At 58.8% G+C, this 17,741-nt stretch overlaps 2 protein-coding genes and 1 non-coding gene across 3 annotated transcripts in view; all 3 read left to right on the forward strand.

Annotated features, from left to right (window-relative positions):
- Nucleotides 1-5,454: 5,454 nt before the first annotated feature.
- On the forward strand, nucleotides 5,455-11,327 carry ZNF324 (zinc finger protein 324). Its single transcript, XM_024740893.1, has 4 exons — nucleotides 5,455-5,782; nucleotides 7,375-7,501; nucleotides 7,825-7,941; nucleotides 8,560-11,327. Exons 1-4 carry the CDS (start codon nucleotides 5,753-5,755, stop codon nucleotides 9,957-9,959), a joined length of 1,674 nt encoding a protein of 557 aa, XP_024596661.1. The 5' UTR covers nucleotides 5,455-5,752; the 3' UTR covers nucleotides 9,960-11,327.
- On the forward strand, nucleotides 6,376-6,506 carry LOC112396943 (small nucleolar RNA SNORA30/SNORA37 family). The gene has a single exon (XR_003002690.1). It is a non-coding gene; the product is annotated as a small nucleolar RNA SNORA30/SNORA37 family (small nucleolar RNA).
- Nucleotides 11,328-13,903: 2,576 nt separating the features above from the next.
- ZNF446 (zinc finger protein 446) overlaps nucleotides 13,904-17,741 on the forward strand; it is a 4,711-nt gene continuing 873 nt past the window's right edge. Inside the window, 7 exon segments of the mRNA XM_024740901.1 lie at nucleotides 13,904-14,027; nucleotides 14,891-15,271; nucleotides 15,347-15,548; nucleotides 15,893-15,987; nucleotides 17,112-17,196; nucleotides 17,362-17,457; nucleotides 17,587-17,739. Of these exon segments, the coding sequence (XP_024596669.1) occupies nucleotides 14,930-15,271; nucleotides 15,347-15,548; nucleotides 15,893-15,987; nucleotides 17,112-17,196; nucleotides 17,362-17,457; nucleotides 17,587-17,739 (973 nt within the window). The 5' untranslated portion in view covers nucleotides 13,904-14,027; nucleotides 14,891-14,929.

Raw genomic sequence — 17,741 nt, forward strand, 5'->3', positions numbered from 1 at the left:
GGCGACGCCAGAAGTTCCGCCCCCGCCGACCGAGCAGCAGGAAACAGCCCTTGTTCTGGGCTGTGATTGGTCTAGAACCCGCCGCCCCCGGTGCCTTGTGGTCAATGTAGTTTCAGTCCTGTATTTCCACCCCCACCCCCCGGCGCGGCCCCCACACATTCTCCATTCTCCATGGCAACGCCAAGCTACCTCTAGAGGGGCGCTGGGAAATGGAGAGCTGAGAAAAAAGACTGGCAGGAGCGTGCCTTTGCTTCCTTTTAAAGGGGCCGCTCCCAGGTTTCCTCCCGCAGAGATTGTTGCCCAGCAAGTGACCCGTGTCCTGGGCCTCGGACAACAAGCCGTGAGGAGGCCCCTGGGGAACCACTTGTTGCCTTTGAGGGTGTCAAGTGAAAATACTATCTTCCTCATGGAGACTTTGTTTAGTAACCTTAAATGTCTCTCTAATTCAGTGATTCCCAAACTGTGGTCCCTGAATCAGCATCACTGGGGAACTGGCTAGAAATGCAAATTCTTGTTCCCACCCCCCACAGGGATGAGCCTGACAAACCCTTCTGGAGATTCTGATGTTCTAAATTCAAAGAATCGGGTCTAATTCAAAGTCCTATGACAAAATTTGGAAAATACCACAACTTTCCTCGTGAGAGGTGACATGAAAAGTGCTTAGCTGGGCTTCCCTGGTGGCGCAGTGGTTGAGAGTCCGCCTGCCGATGCAGGGGACACGGGTTCGTGCCCCAGTCCGAGAAGATCCCACATGCCGTGGAGCGGCTGGGCCCGTGAGCCATGGCCGCTGAGCCTGCGCGTCCGAAGCCTGTGCTTCGCAACGGGAGAGGCCACAACAGTGAGAGGCCCACGTACCCTACCGCAAAAAAAAAAAAAAAAGTGCTTAGCACAGGGCCAGGCACGTGGTGCTACATATATGAGAGAGCTAGTACTGTTATTGTCCTTATCGTCACCAGCAGCAGCATCCCAAGGCTCTTACATACACTGCCAGGGAGAGCAAGTAAGAGATGCCTGTCTACAGAATGCTTGTTGACACTGTCGCTGGAAGTAATCAATAAACAATCTCTACTGGGGTAGAAGACAGTTTTATCTGAGCCAAACTGAGGACTATAGCCCAGAAGACAGCCTCTCAGATAACTCTGAGGAACTGCTCCACTGAATCATGGCACATTTTTATATCTTGTCAGAACAAAGAACATCAGACAGGTCAAGGATGCATTCCTTCAAGGTTTTAAAAAAAAACAAAAACAGGTCAGCATACACACAGTCAATATGGCCTTGAGAAGAAGCTAGTCTTATCATTGAAGGAATACCAGCATTGGCATCCCAGGAAGGGAGGCATTTAAACTTTATTTTATTTTATTTTATTTATTTATTTTTGCGGTACGCGGGCCTCTCACTGTTGTGGCCTCTCCCGTTGCGGAGCACAGGCTCCGGACGCGCAGGCTCAGCGGCCATGGCTCACGGGCCCAGACGCTCCGCGGCATGTGGGATCTTCCCGGACCGGGGCACGAACTCGTGTCCCCTGCATCGGCAGGCGTACTCCCAACCACTGCGCCACCAGGGAAGCCCTAAACTTTATTTTTAACATGGACATTCTTTACCTCTGGTCAATGCACCCTTTTCTTTAATGATTACAGCAGATGTACCATGTGTCTTTGGTAGGCCACAAACAGGCTGTTTTAGCATAAAAAGGTCAAATCATGTATAAGCCAGAATGACTTCCCCATCCCTCAATATGTGAATATAAAATGCACTCATTCTTTTTTTTTTTTTTTTTGCCAGTTCTTATTATTTTTACTCATTCTCGACTTAACGAGTAGCCAGGTAGGCAATGTTTAATTTTTTTTTTTTTTTTTAAGTATGCTCATGGTAGGCAGACTAATGCCTTCCCCTCCCCTCAAGATGTCCAGGACCTAATCTCCGGAGTATGTAAATATGTTATGTTACAGGGCAAGGGGGAATTAAAATGATAGATGGAATTACGGTTGATAATCAGCTGACCTTGAAATGTGGAGATCATTCTGGATTATCTGAGGTTGGGAGGGTGAGATGAAACAATGTAATCACAAGGGTCCTTAAAAGTGGAAGAGGGAGGCGGTAGAGATGGAGAGAGATTGAGTCAGGGTGATGCTATGTGAGAAAGAAGTTGCCGCTGCTGGCTTTGAAGACAGAAAGACCCACAAACCAAGGAATGCTGGCAGACTGTGGAGTCTGGAAAGGCAAGGGAACCCATTCTTCCCCAGAGTCCCCAGAAGCAACACAGTCCTGCTGATGCCTTTTTTTTTTAATATTTAAATATTTATTTGGCTGCACCGGGTCTTAGTTACGGCACACAGTATTTTCGTTGCTACATGCGGGATCTTTAGTTGTGGCGTGTGAACTCTTAGTTGTGGCATGTGGGATTTAGTTCCCTGACCAGGGGTCGAGCCCGGGCCCCCTGCGTTGTGAGCGCGGGGTCTTAGCCACTGGACCACCAGGGAAGTCCCGATTCCTTGATTTTAGAGTAGCTGACACAAGTGTCAGACTTATGACATCCAGAAATTTTTAATAATTTGTGTTATGTTTCTCTGCTTTCAAGGGCTCATGTGATTATACTGGACTCACCCAGACAATCCTGGATATTCTTCCCATCTCAAGATCCTTAACTTAATCCATAAAGCGGGCCATGTCAGGTAACATATTAACAGGTTCTGAGGATTAGGATGTGGGAATCTTTGGAGGACCATGATTCTGCCTACCACATTGAACTCACATGGCTAGTAGATATTTTAAAACAGGTGCTGGGACTTGCCTGGGGGTCCAGTGGGTTAAGACTCTGCGCTTCCACTGCAGGGCACACGGGTTTGATCCCTGGTCAGGGAAGTAAGATCCTGCATGCCATACAGCGCGGCCAAAACAATAAAATAAAACAGGTGCCAAAATTATAAAAGCAGAAGTTTCCACAAAGAAATCTGAAGCTCTAGCTCCTCCAGGAAACACACACAATTCAGGTTTCCTGAATGCCCACCTGCAAGCTTGCCTCCAAGCCTTTGCACATGCTGGTCCCTCTGAAACAGGAGGGAAGGGGGCAGGGCACAACCTTTAAAAAAATGACACACATAGGACATGACAAAAACTGCTTAGAACCAACTAGGTCCAAGATGGCAGAAGATTCAACTTCCAGTGGACCTTGAGACTCATTTTATGCTCGCTGTAATACATTAGCTAAATGACACACCCACCAGTGCCATGACAGTTCTGAGGCCAACCATAAAATGTCAAAAAGTGGGTGGCGGCCCAATTCCTGGAAATCTCCACCCCTTCCCCCGAAATACTTGGAATAATCCTCCCACTCATTAGTCTATGAAATTACCCGGCCCATAAAAACTAACCACCCCATATTTCGGGGCCTCTCACCTTCTGAGATGGCCCACACTCTGTGGAGTGTGTTTCTCCCAAGGCTGTTCTCGCCTTTTGAGACAGACCGCATTCTATCTATGGAATATGTATCTGTCTAAATAAATCCATTTCTTACCTATCACTTTGCATCTCACTGAATTCTTTCTGCGATGAGACATAAAGAACCTGAGCTTCATTAAGTCCTGAGACCAGGTGTGTCATCTCAGTTAAAATACGGTGGGTTGGGGCTTCCCTGGTGGCGCAGTGGTTAAGAATCTGCCTGCCGATGCAGGGAACACGAGTTCGAGCCCTGGTCCGAAAAGATCCCACATGCCGCGGAGCAGCTAAGCCCGTGCGCCACAACTACTGAGCCCACGCGCCTAGAGCCCATGCTCCCCAACAAAAGAAGCCACCGCAATGAGAAGCCCACGCACCACAACGAAGAGTAGCCCCACTCACCGCAACTAGAGAAAGCCCGCGCCCAGCAACAAAGACCCAACACAGCCAAAAATAAATAAATACAAGAAATAAATTTTAAAAAATAATACTGGGGCTTGGGACTTCCCTGGCGGTCCACTGGTTAAGATTCCACGCTTCCACTACAGGGGGTGTGGCTTTGATCCCATGTTGGGGAACTAGGATGCCCATGCCGGGCGGCACAGCCGAAAAAAGAGACCGTGGGTTCAAGTCCCAATCTGGGTTTAGGCTGGCTTCTAGTCTCGGCACGTGGGTTCAAGGTGAACCTCACGTGGGATTTGAACATTCTTTTTTTAAATATTTTAAATTATTTATTTATTTGTCTGTGCCGGCCCTTAGTCATTGCTGCATGTAGGATCTTCGTTGTGGCATGCGGGATCTTTAGTTACGGCCTGTGGGCTCTTAGCTGCAGCATGTGGGACCTAGTTCCCTGACCAGGGATGAACCCAGGCCCCCTGAATCGGGAGGATGGAGTCTTAACCACTAGACCACCAGGGAGGGACTCAAACATTCTTTTTTACTGGAATGGCAAGAAACATTCCCTAACCACGAATACATTAGATTTTCTTCATTTATTTCAAAGTGAGCAAAATTTACACACAAATACTCCAAAACTGATGTTATCTCTTGCATTACAAGGATTTACAAAGATTAGTGATACTGCAGACAGAGCTGATATAGATGTTATAACAATCACTTATAACTTACCTAGGGAGGTAAGCAGGGAGGGAGACAGAGTGAATGAACTCGACACAGATTGGTTCCATATTAACTTACAATAGCCCTATGCGGTGGGTACCATTACTGTCCCATTTTGTGTATGAGGACTAAGAACCCTGAAAAAAAGACCCTCAGAGTGAAACAACAAAGAGAAAACCTTTTACTCTCTGCCAGCAGTAGTCAGTCTGCATTGAGACTACCCTTCCATTTGATTTTATGTGTCGTACCCATGTAGGTTGCCCCCTTCCCCCCCAAATAAAGGAACAGGGAATCAACACCATGACGTGCGGGGCAAGGCAAGACCTAGACGACCTAGGGACAAGTGAGTCGGGGAAAGTACTTTTTGCGCGGCCCAGTTGAGCCAAGAAAACAGATGGTGGAGGAAGTCTCAGAATGATTTCAGACGCTAGAAAAACTTAGGTTAGGGCCTTGCGACTCGGCGTGGGGTCTGTTCCCAACCATAACAGGACGCTGACCCGGGGGGCGGTCACACCCAGCCCTGGTGCGAGGCCCCAGGAGGCGGGGATGGGATGGGACCCCGGTCGTGCTCCGTCCCCGGTGCTGCGCTGGGCGGGGGTGGGAGGTGGGGGAGGCCCTCCCGGGCCCTCAGCAATTCAGCGTTCAACCGCAGCGCTGACGACCCCGCCAGCACCCCACCCCACGCTCAGCCCGGAAGCCTGGAGCTGCTGCAGACTCCACTTCCCAAAGGCTCCGGCGGCGGCGCTTGGCCGTTGCCGTGGAGACCAGGCGCGCTCCGCCTACCGCGCCGGCAGCCAGAAGGCTCTGCGCGTGCGTCCGCAGCGCGCCACGGGCCAATGAGGGCTCGCGAGATTGGACTTCCGGCGTCCGGGACTGTCACTTGGCTGCCGGCGTCGGGGCACGCCGGTGACGGCCGGAGAGCGCCTGTTCGGGGCCGGTTTTGCGGAAGGGTCTGGAGACCCGAGGTGCGGGCAGCGAGGACGTGCGGGCAGCGAGGACGTGCAGGCGGAGATCCGAGGCACGGGCAGCCGAGCCCGGGGGCCCACGGCCAGTCCCCGGCCTCAGTTTCCCGGGGTGCGGCGTGTGCGCCCCCCAAGCCACGTGCTCCGGCCTCCACGCCGTCCCGACGCGGCGCCCTTGACGGATTGGGAGAGAGGCCCGGAGCCTGAGCGCCCGCACCTTTCTGCAGGTTCCGATGGCGGCGGCGCTGACAGACCCGGCGCAGGTGAGTAGCGGGAACCCCAGGCCCCCACCCACCCGGATGCCTCCTTCATGGACCCGAGCCCCGATCGAGGGAGGCACTTTACCTGGACGTCTTGTCTTCCCCTCGCGCTTCGTCCTAGGCCCTGCTGTCCCGGCCGGTTGGGAGTGCACGCGTGGGATCCCCACTTCTGGCAGCTAAGGGGGTGAGGTGTAGAAGGAAGTTCCAAGGGGAGGGTCCCCCGTCTGAAAAACCTGGGAGGGAAGCCTGAGTGTAGGCGCTTCCGGAACTGAGCTGCTGGGCGGGGAGAAGATATGTATGTCTGAAAGGGCAGGCCGAGGAGTTAAGACTATCCCGAGGGCACCGGGAGACTGGACATGCTTTAAGTTAACGATTTTTTAGGGTATTCCACCTATTGTTGAGTGGAGAACAGAAGCAGAGGGGCGTGGCGGTGTGCAGGGAGGAGGCTACTGTCACAGTCCGGGCAGTGCAGGTGCGAAGAGCCGTTGGATTCTGGATAGATCTGCTGATGCATCAAGTGCGCGGTGTGCGGGAGTGTCCTGCGTGAAGGGCCAGTCTAAGGTTTTCCGCCGCAGCACCCAAAAGAATGGAGCTGCCTAGCACTTTCACAGGTCCTCCCCCCGGCAGTGGGGCCAGGATTTGGTAGCTGGTGCTGAAATTGAAAACCCTTGATTGTATCCTTGCCCTGGGGCTGTGCCAGCGGCAACTGTCACTCAATGGGACAGAGAAAAAAAGGACGGAGCTGCTGTAGACAAAATTAGGAATTTGAAGGGAAAGTAGATTTCAGGGGGAAATTGGGAAGAGTCTGTGCTGTCTCAGAGTGGAGGTGTCACATGGACCTGGAATTGTAGATGTCCAAGGACAGAGTCCTGATGTTCTGAGTGAGGTAGAGCCTAGGACATCTCACAGACTCAGCCAGGAATAGGCATGGGCAGTTAGGGCTCTAGGGAGACGAGGAATGGCTGGCAGTCCCTGGGGCTGTCAGGGGACGTCTGGCAGGTGGCTGAGGGAAGGGAAGGTGGCAGCCACCTGAGGAGGAAATAGAGGGGGCCTGGCTATGGAGGGAGGAGGGAAATGGCTTCTCGTGTGCCCACCAGATCCTTGGCGCCACCCCTGTGGCAACTGGAGGGGATCAGCCAGTCCTTCAGGTTCAAAGAGCAACCTTAAAATGTCAGGCAAGTTCAGCAGGAGAGGGCATCCCTACAGGGATGGGCATGTCCTGGGGGCTCTGCAGCTGGGACTTGTACAGTTACTTATGCAAGAGCAATGAGAGCACCTTTGGGGAGGCTCAGCTTGTGCAAAGGCTGGAGAATGAGTGGACGCCAGGGGCTGGCCTTGGTGTGGCAGAAGGCCAGGGGCTTCCTCTGGCTGCCTTGTGTAGAGTGGCCAGGTCGGGTTAAAGAGGCATCTACGGCCTAGATGGGGAAGGTGGAGGGGAGCGGTCCAGACAGGTGAGGGAAGTCCCATCTGCAGAGCCTTGCGGGAGGAGGGTGAGCATCTGAGGGACACGAGCGGAGGTAGCCTTTGGGGCACGGAGCTGGGTCTTGGTTCACACAGCTGTAGCTTAGATCATGTCCATCTTCCAACTCTCTTAGGGCCTAATGGCCTTTGAAGACGTGGCTGTGTACTTCTCCCGGGAGGAATGGGGGCTCCTGGACGCAGCCCAGAGGGCTCTGTACCGCCGCGTGATGCTGGAGAACTTCACGCTCCTGGCCTCGCTGGGTAAGCCTGGGTCCTCCATGGGGAGCTCATGTGTTGCCAGGCTAGGCTGCCGGCACTAACCTCTTACCACCCGGCGGCCTGTGAGCAGCCACACGTCCTCTGGCTGAGTGTCCCCATCAGCTGTGGTGCCTCTGCTCAGTCCCCTTCTGGTGCTGCCAGCACGGTCCTCCTCACAGGAACCATCGAGCTGCTCTGAGATCCCTGCCCTGTGATGTGACCTCGGGTATCCTTGGTTGCACAGATGATGCCGTCCGTGGCCCACGAAGCCCTGACTCCTGCCATCTGCCGGGGGTGACCCCGCACTTGCTTGTCTTCTCTCACAGGACTCTCTGTCTCCCGACCCCACGTGGTCATCCAGCTTGAGTGTGGCAAGGAGCCCTGGGTTCTCAATGGGACAGATGTGACCCTGGCCAGGAATGCCCAGAGGAGGCCGAGCCCTGGTGAGTGGGGGCTCAGGGGTGTGAGCTTGGGGCCAACCTATGGCCAAGCTTCTGTCCACCTTCCCTCCTGGATGCTCTCCTCTCCAGCTTCCCACCGACTGGCTCCTTTCACCATCAGCCTCTTCTTGAGGCCCCGGCTCTGGCTGCCCTTGAAGGGGAGCTCAAGGGCCACCCCCAGGCCGTGGTGAGACCTGCTCAGAATCCCACCCTCAGCCAGTCTGTGTGGCCTCACACCCTGCCCATCTTCCCTCACCACCTCATCTGTGGGGCCGTTTGTTCACGTGTTCATCGTTGAGCACTTGCAGTGGCCAGTCCCGTTCGCGGCACTGGGGACACAGCCTTGCCCAGGCCGCTCCTGGTCCTGCCTTTGTGGGGTTGACCCTGCTAGGGGAGAGGCAGTCAGCAAGCAGAGTTGGTGAGTAAAATCTGTTCCATCAGGTAGCCGTCAGTGTAAGGGGCAAAGCCACCTGGGGAGTGCCCTGGGGACGGGCTCCATGCAGGAAGGGAGTCCGGCCCCAGCTCCTCTCCCCAGCCTCCACGGCCGGTCCCACGGGCCCCTTTGCTTACCCACGCGGCCTGTCTGGGTGACCCAGGCGTCCACCGTTTCTGGTCCTTCAGCTTCCCCTCATCTGGCAGAGGACAGAGATGTTTCTGGAGAAGCAGCGTTGCCAGGGGCCTTCCAGGACGGCCCCCCTCTGGCACCGACTAGGGTTCTCCCCAGCGCTGGTGCCTCTGAGCGTGGGAAAAGCCTGGAGGGTCGGCGCGGCGTGTCCCCCTCTCGGGAGAGGAAACCCACAGGGGTGTCTGTGATCTACTGGGAAAGCGGCGAGGCCAGCGTCAGCCTGCGGCTGACCTCTTCTCTGCGGGCCCCACCCGGGGAGAAGGCCCTCGCAGACCACCCCGCACCGGGCAAGCAGCCGAGGGCATCGGAGCGGCAGAAGCTGTACGCATGTGAGGCCCCGGGGAGAGCCTTCCCGGGCGCCCCAGAGGCTCAGGGGGACCGAGGAATGGGTGAGGCTTGGCGCGAGCCTCAGAGACTGCTCGCTGTCTCAGAGCCCCCGACCTGGGCCGAACTGGGCGAGGCCCTGCACGCTGGCCCCGGCCTCCTCTCTGGGGAGAAGCCCTTCGAGTGCAGGGCGTGCAGCAAGGTGTTCGTGAAGAGCTCGGACCTGCTGAAGCACCTGCGCACCCACACCGGGGAGCGGCCGTACGAGTGCGCGCAGTGCGGCAAGGCCTTCAGCCAGACGTCGCACCTGACGCAGCACCAGCGCATCCACAGCGGGGAGACGCCCTACACGTGCCCGGCCTGCGGCCAGGCCTTCCGGCACAGCTCCTCGCTGGTGCGGCACCAGCGTATCCACACGGCCGAGAAGGCCTTCCGCTGTGCCGAGTGCGGCAAGGCCTTCAGCCACCGCTCCAACCTCAGCCAGCACCGCAAGATCCACGCCGGGGGCCGGCCCTACGCGTGCACGCGCTGTGGCCGCAGCTTCTGCCGCAACTCGCACCTGATCCAGCACGAGCGCACGCACACGGGCGAGAAGCCCTTCGCCTGCGCGCTCTGCGGGGCCGCCTTCAGCCAGGGCTCGTCGCTCTTCAAGCACCGGCGCGTGCACACCGGCGAGAAGCCCTTCGCCTGCGCGCAGTGCGGCCGCGCCTTCAGCCACAGCTCCAACCTCAGGCAGCACCGGCTGCTGCACACGGGAGAGCGGCCTTTCCGTTGCTCGGACTGCGGCAAGGCCTTCGCCAAGGGCGCCGTGCTGCTCAGCCACCGACGCATCCACACAGGCGAGAAGCCCTTCGTGTGCGCCCAGTGCGGCCGCGCCTTCCGCGAGCGCCCGGCCCTCTTCCACCACCAGAGGCTCCACACCGGTGAGAAGCCAGCGCGGCGGCCCCGGGCCAGCCCGCTCCCCCAGGCCAGGCCTCCTTCTGGGGCATCGTGTGAAGGCACACTGGGGAGGGAGGCCGGGCCCACTGCTGCCTCGGGCCCAGCCACGGTTCCGAAGACGGCTGAGCCTTGAGGTCGCAGCCCCGACCTTCCCCGGCCTGTCGTGAGTCCCTTCCATGGGTACGGGGCCCCGCCCTCTGCAGAGCCACGCTGTGGAGAAGCTCTGCGCGTGCACTGCCGTTCCCCCTGCACGTGGTGACCAGATTTGCCTCTCGTCGGCCACGGCTCACTCCTCCAGCCCCAAGGGGTCGCGCTGAACGAAGGCCAGGGGGAGGCCAGCGTGGTGCTGCCAGTTCGCCCATGTTTTGACTGTGCGCGCGAACGGGAAGCGCTGGGGCGGGGTGGAGGTGGTCCTGAGAACTTTCTGAGGTTTACACCCAACCTGCAGGGTCTGTGTGGAACCTCTCCACCCCTACCCCCAGCGTATTCCCCCAGCCCTCAGTTCATCCAGGGCTTCCTGGGAACAGGCCCAGAAGACAGGAAGTCATGGGGGAGGCGGGTACTGGCTTCAGACAAGTGGCTGGGCTCTGAGCCTCAGCTCCCTCCTCCAGGGAGGAGAAAAGATTCAGCCCTGCAGAGGGTATTTGCAGCACCCTGACAGGCAGCATCTTGATAAGGGCCAATATGTGCCAACCGCCAGCCCCGTTCTGAGCGCTGCACGGCTTCTCCTGACAGCTCTGTGAGGTGGCTGCTGTGGCTAGTATCCCCGCTTCTCAGATGGGGAGACTGAGGCACAGGGAGGGGACGTGAGTTGCACCACAGCAGGGCCACCGGCCCGGCATCCAGAGATAGCCTGCCAGCTCTGAGGGCTGGGTGAAGCCTGCGTGGCTTGCTGCTCACGGCGGACCCTCAGGAGGTGGAGGAGGGTGGGGGCGGGAAGTCCCGGGGTGAAGGACGGAGATTGAGAGTGATGGTTCCCCAGCTGTGCCGGTGCGTTCAGAGTGTGGTCCAAGCCTCAGCTTCGGCCGTGTCCTGTTGTTACCGAAGTCAGCGATACAGGAGCCTTCCCATCCCCACTGCCTTGACTGGAGGTGACCGTAACAACAGGTGCAGAGGAGACAAGATGAGGCTGCTTGATTCTCTGGGGTCCAGTGGCCACGTGCCTGCCATTACCTAAGGCTGTGTATGGCACCCTCCCAAGATCTCCCCAGTGTGACATAACCCACAGGGTTAGCAGACAAGTTAGGTGGGGGCCTGGTTGGCTTCTTGTGGCCTACAACAGACAAGCCCCATCTCCACCTTGGGCCTCACCCGCAGGGAAGTTAATGGTGTTTTTACTGGGGGTAAAAAAAGACTAGAACTTACAGCTTGGAATGGATGGACACTGTAAATTCTTGCACGGCACTGTGTAGGTCCACAGCCTCAGCCTCCAGGTCATGGTTCAGAAGGTTTTAACAATACAGAGTCCAGAGAGGCTCTCTAATAAAGGTTTCTTTTTAAAAACGTGAGTGGTAGCAGCCTGAAACCGGTTTCATCCCAGCGCGATGCAAACGTGTCATCATACAGCTGCAGGGACTTGGCTTCAACCCTGGTCCCTTTGAGAGGCCTCAGGGTAGAGGTGCAGCCTGTCTGCGGCCCACCGAAGGTCTGTGTCCCCTTGGCAGCCAAGAGACGTGGACAGGGTGGGGCTGCCCCAAGCAGCAGCTCTGTTGGGACATGAGCCTTTGTGGATCCAGGCCTTGGAATCTGAGGCAGGGGGCACACGTGGAGACCCGAAAGGTTGACCCCAACCCAGTGGGTGCTCCCGTTCAGTCACCTCAAAGACCTCGCAGGTATCTGCCATTGCCAAAGAACAGAGACGTGACACCCCCAACTGTCCACCTGCCAGCAGGGTTCCGCCCCTGAAACCTCCCAAGTTCCTGCAAGGAAAGGAGACAAGGGGTAGGGAGAAGAGTCACACAGGGCCAGCTCCCCAAAACTCCTCAAGGGCAGGTCCTCTGAGCCATTGTCCACCCCTCTTGGGGCCCATCCTCTCTCTGAGGTGGTCCATGCCCTGGCCTCGCCCTATTTCATCTTCCCCCAGGCTGGCCCCCATGAGGGATTCTTGAGCAGCTCGCTTCAGGGTCAGTGTGGATGGCTGTGAGATGCAGACAAACGCCACAGAGCTTACAGAAGGCTATTGTAGGGAGCCCGTGGGGTTCAGGAGCAAAGGAGTGTTGAACATCAAGTGGATGCCCAGAGAGTCACTTGCAACCTTTTTCGCGCCTTGGACAGAAGCTGGGCCTGGTGCTCTATCCTGTCTCCCCACCAGCCTCCTCCCTGCTTCACTGAGCCTTTCCTGCCTGTGTGCTTGGCCCCTACTATCCCTCCTTTCCTCCACCCTCCTCGAGTCCACCCTCCCAGCACCAGGGGTGGTCAGAGGCTCCAGCCCTGTTCTTGTGGGAATAGCAATCATGAGCACCCACCTTCCCCCATGTCTTGGCCCCTAAGTTGTCCTCCCCCAAACCTTTTTGATCATCTTGGGCCACTTCCTGCCAGGCTGACCCTTCCACTCAACCGTGAATGGGTCATGACTATAAAAGGTATCCGTGGGCTTTCTGGGTCAAGACGATGGACTGAACACATGCATCTCACTTGGTCCAGAAGCCCACTGAAACCACAGAGAGCCCTTAAAGCAAACCCTTGAGAATTCCCTGGCGGTCCAGTGGTTAGGACTCTGCGCTTCCACTGCAGGGGGCTCGGGTTCGATCCCTGGTTGGGGAGCTAGGATTCCGCAAGCGGCACGGCCAATAAATTAACTATAACACAAACCCACAAATATGAGGATGGTAAAAGAGGAGGCAGCGGCATTCTGAAGCTAGAAGAAGTTGGGGGTGGGAGAGCTGTCACTGATTTGGGGAAAGCCAAATGCTGAGTTGGCGCTGGCGGAAGTGGAAGGAGATTCCATCAGGCTTACGCTGCAGAATTCCAGAAGGCTTGAAAACCAGCAGCCCCCTGGGAGGGGAGACCCAAAACAAAGATGACTGAGTGGGAGCTCCTGGAGAAGCTGTTAGAGCTCCAGCTCTTCCCACAGGGTAGATGGTGGAAGAGTCCTTTCTGGGGAATCCGAACAGTCCCAGAGAAAAAATCAAATCCCTGGTAGCCAGGGATTCCTAGGTATTAGAAGAAACTCAAACAGGCAGGTAGATGCACCTTAGGATCGAATAAATAAGTCATTGTTCAGCCATTTGATGTGTGGAAGCAAAACACCCTGACCCACAGTCAGATTTTAAAAACACTAACATCGTCTACTGATATATACTAGTTCTGGTCCCCAAAGTAAATAAAAGGCTGAACACGTCCCATAATTCTGGACAAAAACCTCCAGCCCTCACTTTGCAGTACTGATCTAGCTGAAGGCATGTCTGAGAGTCTGAGGGTATAAATCATGGAACAGTTTCTTCATCAGGAGATGGGTGCCTGCTGTCCCCGCATATCTGCAGGGCGCTCAGCAGTGGTCGAATGAAGGACCCCAGCACCATCCTCTCTGGAGAAATTCCCGGGGATGGCAGAGAAAGCCCGCGGGTTAGGCCAGCCTTCCCGGTAGGTCCCTGCTTCCTCCTAGGACCTCGGGCCGTTGTCTTGGAAACAGCTGGAGCAGGTTGGTTATGCTCCAGGGGTTACCAAGGCGTCCGCCGGGCGACCAGGAAGAAGCCTCAGGTAGGGTTCTGGGGGAGGAGCCTAGGCGTAGCGCCAACCCTGATTGACCGAAAGGTCACGCTCCTCCCCATCCGTCACCTCCTGCCAATAGGCGCCGGGCCTGTTGTGCACATGCGCAGGATTCGAAGGTACCGTACGTCTCCGCCGTTGGTGAGTCTTAGGGTGCGCTACAAAGGAAGAGCGGCTGCCGGGGAGAGGAGGGGAGGGAGTCCCCCAAACCCTGCGACACTGCAGATTCCTCTCGGAGGGATGGGGCGCCTCTCAGTCGTGAGAGGCCTCCGAAAATGATCATCTACTGGCGGAGGCCGCGCCTGTCCCTGTTTGCTGAGGCTCATGGGAAATGTAGTCCGAAGGGAGGGGGTGGTGCTGCCTTCGGAGCAGACGTGTGATTGGCCAGAGCGGCGTCGCCAGGGCAACGCGCGAGGGGCTGACCGCTGGGTCCGGGGAGAGGCGCGCGGGACCGCGTGGGCCCACCTACCCGAAGCGGCCTCGGGTGGCCGAGGTGAGCACCGGCCGGCTGGGTGGGCGTGGCCTTTCCACTACCTCCCGACGTGCCCCACCTCCGAGCCTTCTCCCGGGCCCCTCCTCCCTTCCGCAGCCCCGTTCCTCTCCTTCGGGAAGACCTGCCCCCCTTTCCTCTGTGGAAGGCGGACTCCAGGAGTCAGACCTAGTCCAGCCTATCGGACAGGCCCCCCCACCCCCAAAGTGGGCGTGTTTCACTCCAGACCCTCTGCAGGGCCGGGACACAGTTGCCCGTCCACCGCTCCACACAACTCGTGATTCCGTTTTGCTTTGCTTCTGCGTTTCACACGCACGGTCCATACCGTGTGAATCGTGCACAGCTCTCCGCGGTCAGCGAGCACGGTGTCTCGGGGTCCACATCAGCCCTTGCCTCGAGCCATGGCGCAAGCCAGCCCCTCAGGGTGCCCCACTTGGGTCAGCGTGTCCCGGAGATGGTGGGGACAGGCAGCCTGGCCCCAGTTCTCACCCTGGATCACGGCCCCTCCGCCTCCCTGGCTAACCCCTTTCTCCGCCGCGGGGGCACCTGCCGGGGCTCCTCAGCCTGACCCTGGAAGCCTGTAACTCCTCTTGCCTGCGCTCCAGCATCATCTCCCGACAGACAGTTCCCTGCAGTTTCCTGGAAGCTCCACGGGCAACTTGCCTCCAAGTGTCGGTTCCTTCTGCTCTCGGTTCCAGCTCCTGTGATCCCTCCCTCCATGAAGCTTTCCCCAATTCAGCCGCAAGCATCCCCACACCACGGTCCTCTCTGTCACAGCCTCAGCCCCCTGGGCTGGGCCTCTCTGCACAGTGCCTTACCCTGGCTGTGGCCTTGTGGCTGGCACCCTGACCCCTCCTTTCCTGCAGGTCCCCCTTGGCGGCTCCAAGAAGACTCCCTGCACAACAATGCCATCCCCACTGGGCCCCCCGAGTCTGCCCTCTGTGGACCCCGAGGCCACCCTGGAGGATCCTGAGGCTGCACGACAGCGCTTCCGGGGCTTCTGCTACCAGGAGGTGGCCGGTCCCCGCGAGGCCTTGGCCCGGCTCCGGGAGCTCTGCCGCCAGTGGCTGCGGCCCGAGGTGCACTCCAAGGAGCAGATGCTGGAGCTGCTGGTGCTGGAGCAGTTCCTGGGCGCGCTGCCCCCCGAGATCCAGGCCTGGGTGCGGAGACGGCAGCCAGGCAGCCCTGAGGAGGCCACCGTCCTGGTCGAGGGCCTGCAGCATGACCCTGGGCAGCTGCTGGGCTGGGTGAGTGTGGTGGTGTTGGCTTCTTGGAGGGACAGAGTGAGACTAGCGCCCCGATGACTTGCCTCTCCCCCTCAGATTACAGCACATGTCCTGAAGCAAGCGGTGCTCCCAGCCACACAGAACACAGAGGAGTCTGTGGGGAGCTCCCACCCTTCAGGGACAGTGGAGCCCCTAAAGGCAGCCTCTTGGGAGGGGTCCAAGGATGCCCAGTTGGAGGGGAACGCCCAGCTCAGCTGCAGCGTGAAGGAGGAGCCTGATGGCTACGGGCAGGAGACAGGTGAGAGCGGGGGTGCGCGAGGGCTGGGGCCTCCTTGAGAGAGTGCAAACGTCCCCAGCTAGGGCGGGGAACCCAGGTGAGATTGTGCTGGAGCTGGGGGCTCCTGGAGGGAGTGCGGGTGTGCCCCCCTGGGAGCGGGACCCGCAGGGACTGCAGACCACAGAGCGGGGTGCCCGGGAGGCCGGAGGGAAGGGCTGGCTGGCCGCCTGCTTGCTATGTGCCTGGTACACACAGAGGACTCCTCCCTGCTGCCGAGGAGGGCCCAGGCTGCGACGCCAGCGCCAGCTCCTCGCCTGCTCTGGCTCACGTGGGAGCCCCTGACCCCTGTCTGCCTTGCTTCCTAGCACCGTCCAGCCCCCCACATCCAGCCCGGTCCCATGAGGGGCCCGCTGAACAACAGGAACTGACCTCCGTGCCCTTTCAGCCACCCAGGATTCAGGTGAGCAGCCCCTGGTGACAGGTGCAGGCCCACAGTGGGAGGAGAGTGTCCTGCCAGTTGTCCAGGCTCCTTGGCCAGCACTTCTTGTGCTCTTTGCTCCCCCAAAGTGGAGTTGGTATCAGGGTACCCCCTGCAGGTCCTGGGGGGCAGGGGGACAGACCAGTGCTTGGAAAGGATTTTGGCCTCAGGTAACTGGGATTCTGGTTTAGAGTGAGTGGAACTGGCAGGGGTTGGCTTCCCACTTACAGAGAAGCCAGTTAGGGTGTTGACAGCTCCCAGCAGTTCTGAGCTGGCACCTGGGGAGGGGACAGGATGACCAGGAAAGCCTGAGTGCCACCCAGCAGTCTGGCCTCCCCCGCACACCTGAGATCAGAGTGGAGACAATCTTCCCAGAAAATGCCCGCAGCTCCCCCTCTGCCCGGGCTTTTCTCCAAGGCCAACCAGCCCTCAGCTGCGACCAGCTGGGCATGGAAGCCCCTGCCACCCAGAGGGCTTGGTTCCTGAGTGTGGGCAGCAGGGGTCTTGTCCTCTCCCAGCGACACTTCCTAATCCACTCCACACTGAGAAGTCGCCCAGGAGCCAGCCGCAGCCTGAAGGCCATGGTTGCTTCCACCCCCGGCACCCAGGAGCCAGCCCAGCCATGTCCTGAGTGGGAGGCTGTGCCTGGTCCTCTGCGGCACCTGCCTCCCTGCAGCCCGGTCCCCACAGCCAGGGATGCTGAGGCCCGTGGCATTTTCCCAAGGAGGATCTCCATTACTCTTGAAACCAGAGGCTTGGGGTCCCTGCATTCCCCTGGCCTTTTGCTTTCGGTGCAGCACACACTGTTCAAGGCCCATCCTTGATGGGTCCTCAGCTTCCATCTGTGCGTCCAGAACATGGGGTGGGGCAGCTGAGGGGGACTGGTGCATCCCCCAGGTGAGCCAGAAGGCAGCTCCCTTCCCGGCCCTGCATCCCCAGCACTGACAGGTTCCCATCTCAGCTTCCTCTTTAGCCCCACCCCCAGGCAGGTGAGGGTGCTTTACCTGCCGCTCCCCAGGTGATTAACAAGGCTGGGCCCATGGGATGGGCCGGGTGGGGTGCGGGGTAGACGGGCCTTCTGTGGGTGATGGGCCGCGTCACTGCAGGAGGAGTGGGGGCTCCTGGACCGGTCACAGAAGGAGGTGTACTGGGACGCGATGCTGCAGAAGTACGGCACGGTGGTCTCCCTGGGTGAGGACCCCTCTCCTCCGGGTCCTTGCGCGCACCTTGCCTCCCGGCGCTTCCCAATCCGCACCCTGGCCACCCGCCGGGGCCCCCACCCCTGTCCCTCATTTGTGCGAACCTCTCACGCCCCCGTGCCAGGGCTGGCGCCTGATGGGCCCCCGACCCCAGCAGGGTTGCCGTGCCCCCTGCCGGAGGCGCGCACTGAGCCGGAGCCGGAGCCGGAGGCGCTGAGCACCGGATCCGAGGGAGCGAGAAGCCTCCCCCCGGGTGAGTGGCCTCCCGCTCCCCGGTGGCGACGGGGGCGGGGGGACGGGGAGCCCAGGCCGCCCCGTGCCTGGGGGGCTGCGGGCGGAGTCACCAGGCGACCTGGCTCTGCCACCTCTGCCCCTCCCCCAGGAGGAGAGAGCGAGAGCTCCCGAGAGGGCCGGCCCGGCTGCCCGGAGGCCCCGCCGCCTGCGCGGAGCAAGCCCTACACGTGCGCGCAGTGCGGCCGCACCTTCGACTGGAAGTCGGTGTTCGTCATCCACCGCCGCGCGCACGCGGGCGGCCCG

This window comes from Neophocaena asiaeorientalis, unplaced genomic scaffold (genome assembly GCF_003031525.2).
Source record: "Neophocaena asiaeorientalis asiaeorientalis breed wild unplaced genomic scaffold, Neophocaena_asiaeorientalis_V1.1 scaffold179, whole genome shotgun sequence".
NCBI classification, from domain to species: Eukaryota; Metazoa; Chordata; class Mammalia; order Artiodactyla; family Phocoenidae; genus Neophocaena; species Neophocaena asiaeorientalis.

What these genes read in the sequence shown, in the direction of transcription:
- ZNF324 (XM_024740893.1), top strand. Translation starts at nt 5,753, where the DNA reads ATGGCGGCGGCGCTGACAGACCCGGCGCAG. An exon ending in CACGCTCCTGGCCTCGCTGG is followed by an intron (nt 7,502 to 7,824) that starts GTAAGCCTGGGT and finishes CTTCTCTCACAG; the next exon opens with GACTCTCTGTCTCCCGACCC. An exon ending in CCAGAGGAGGCCGAGCCCTG is followed by an intron (nt 7,942 to 8,559) that starts GTGAGTGGGGGC and finishes CTGGTCCTTCAG; the next exon opens with CTTCCCCTCATCTGGCAGAG.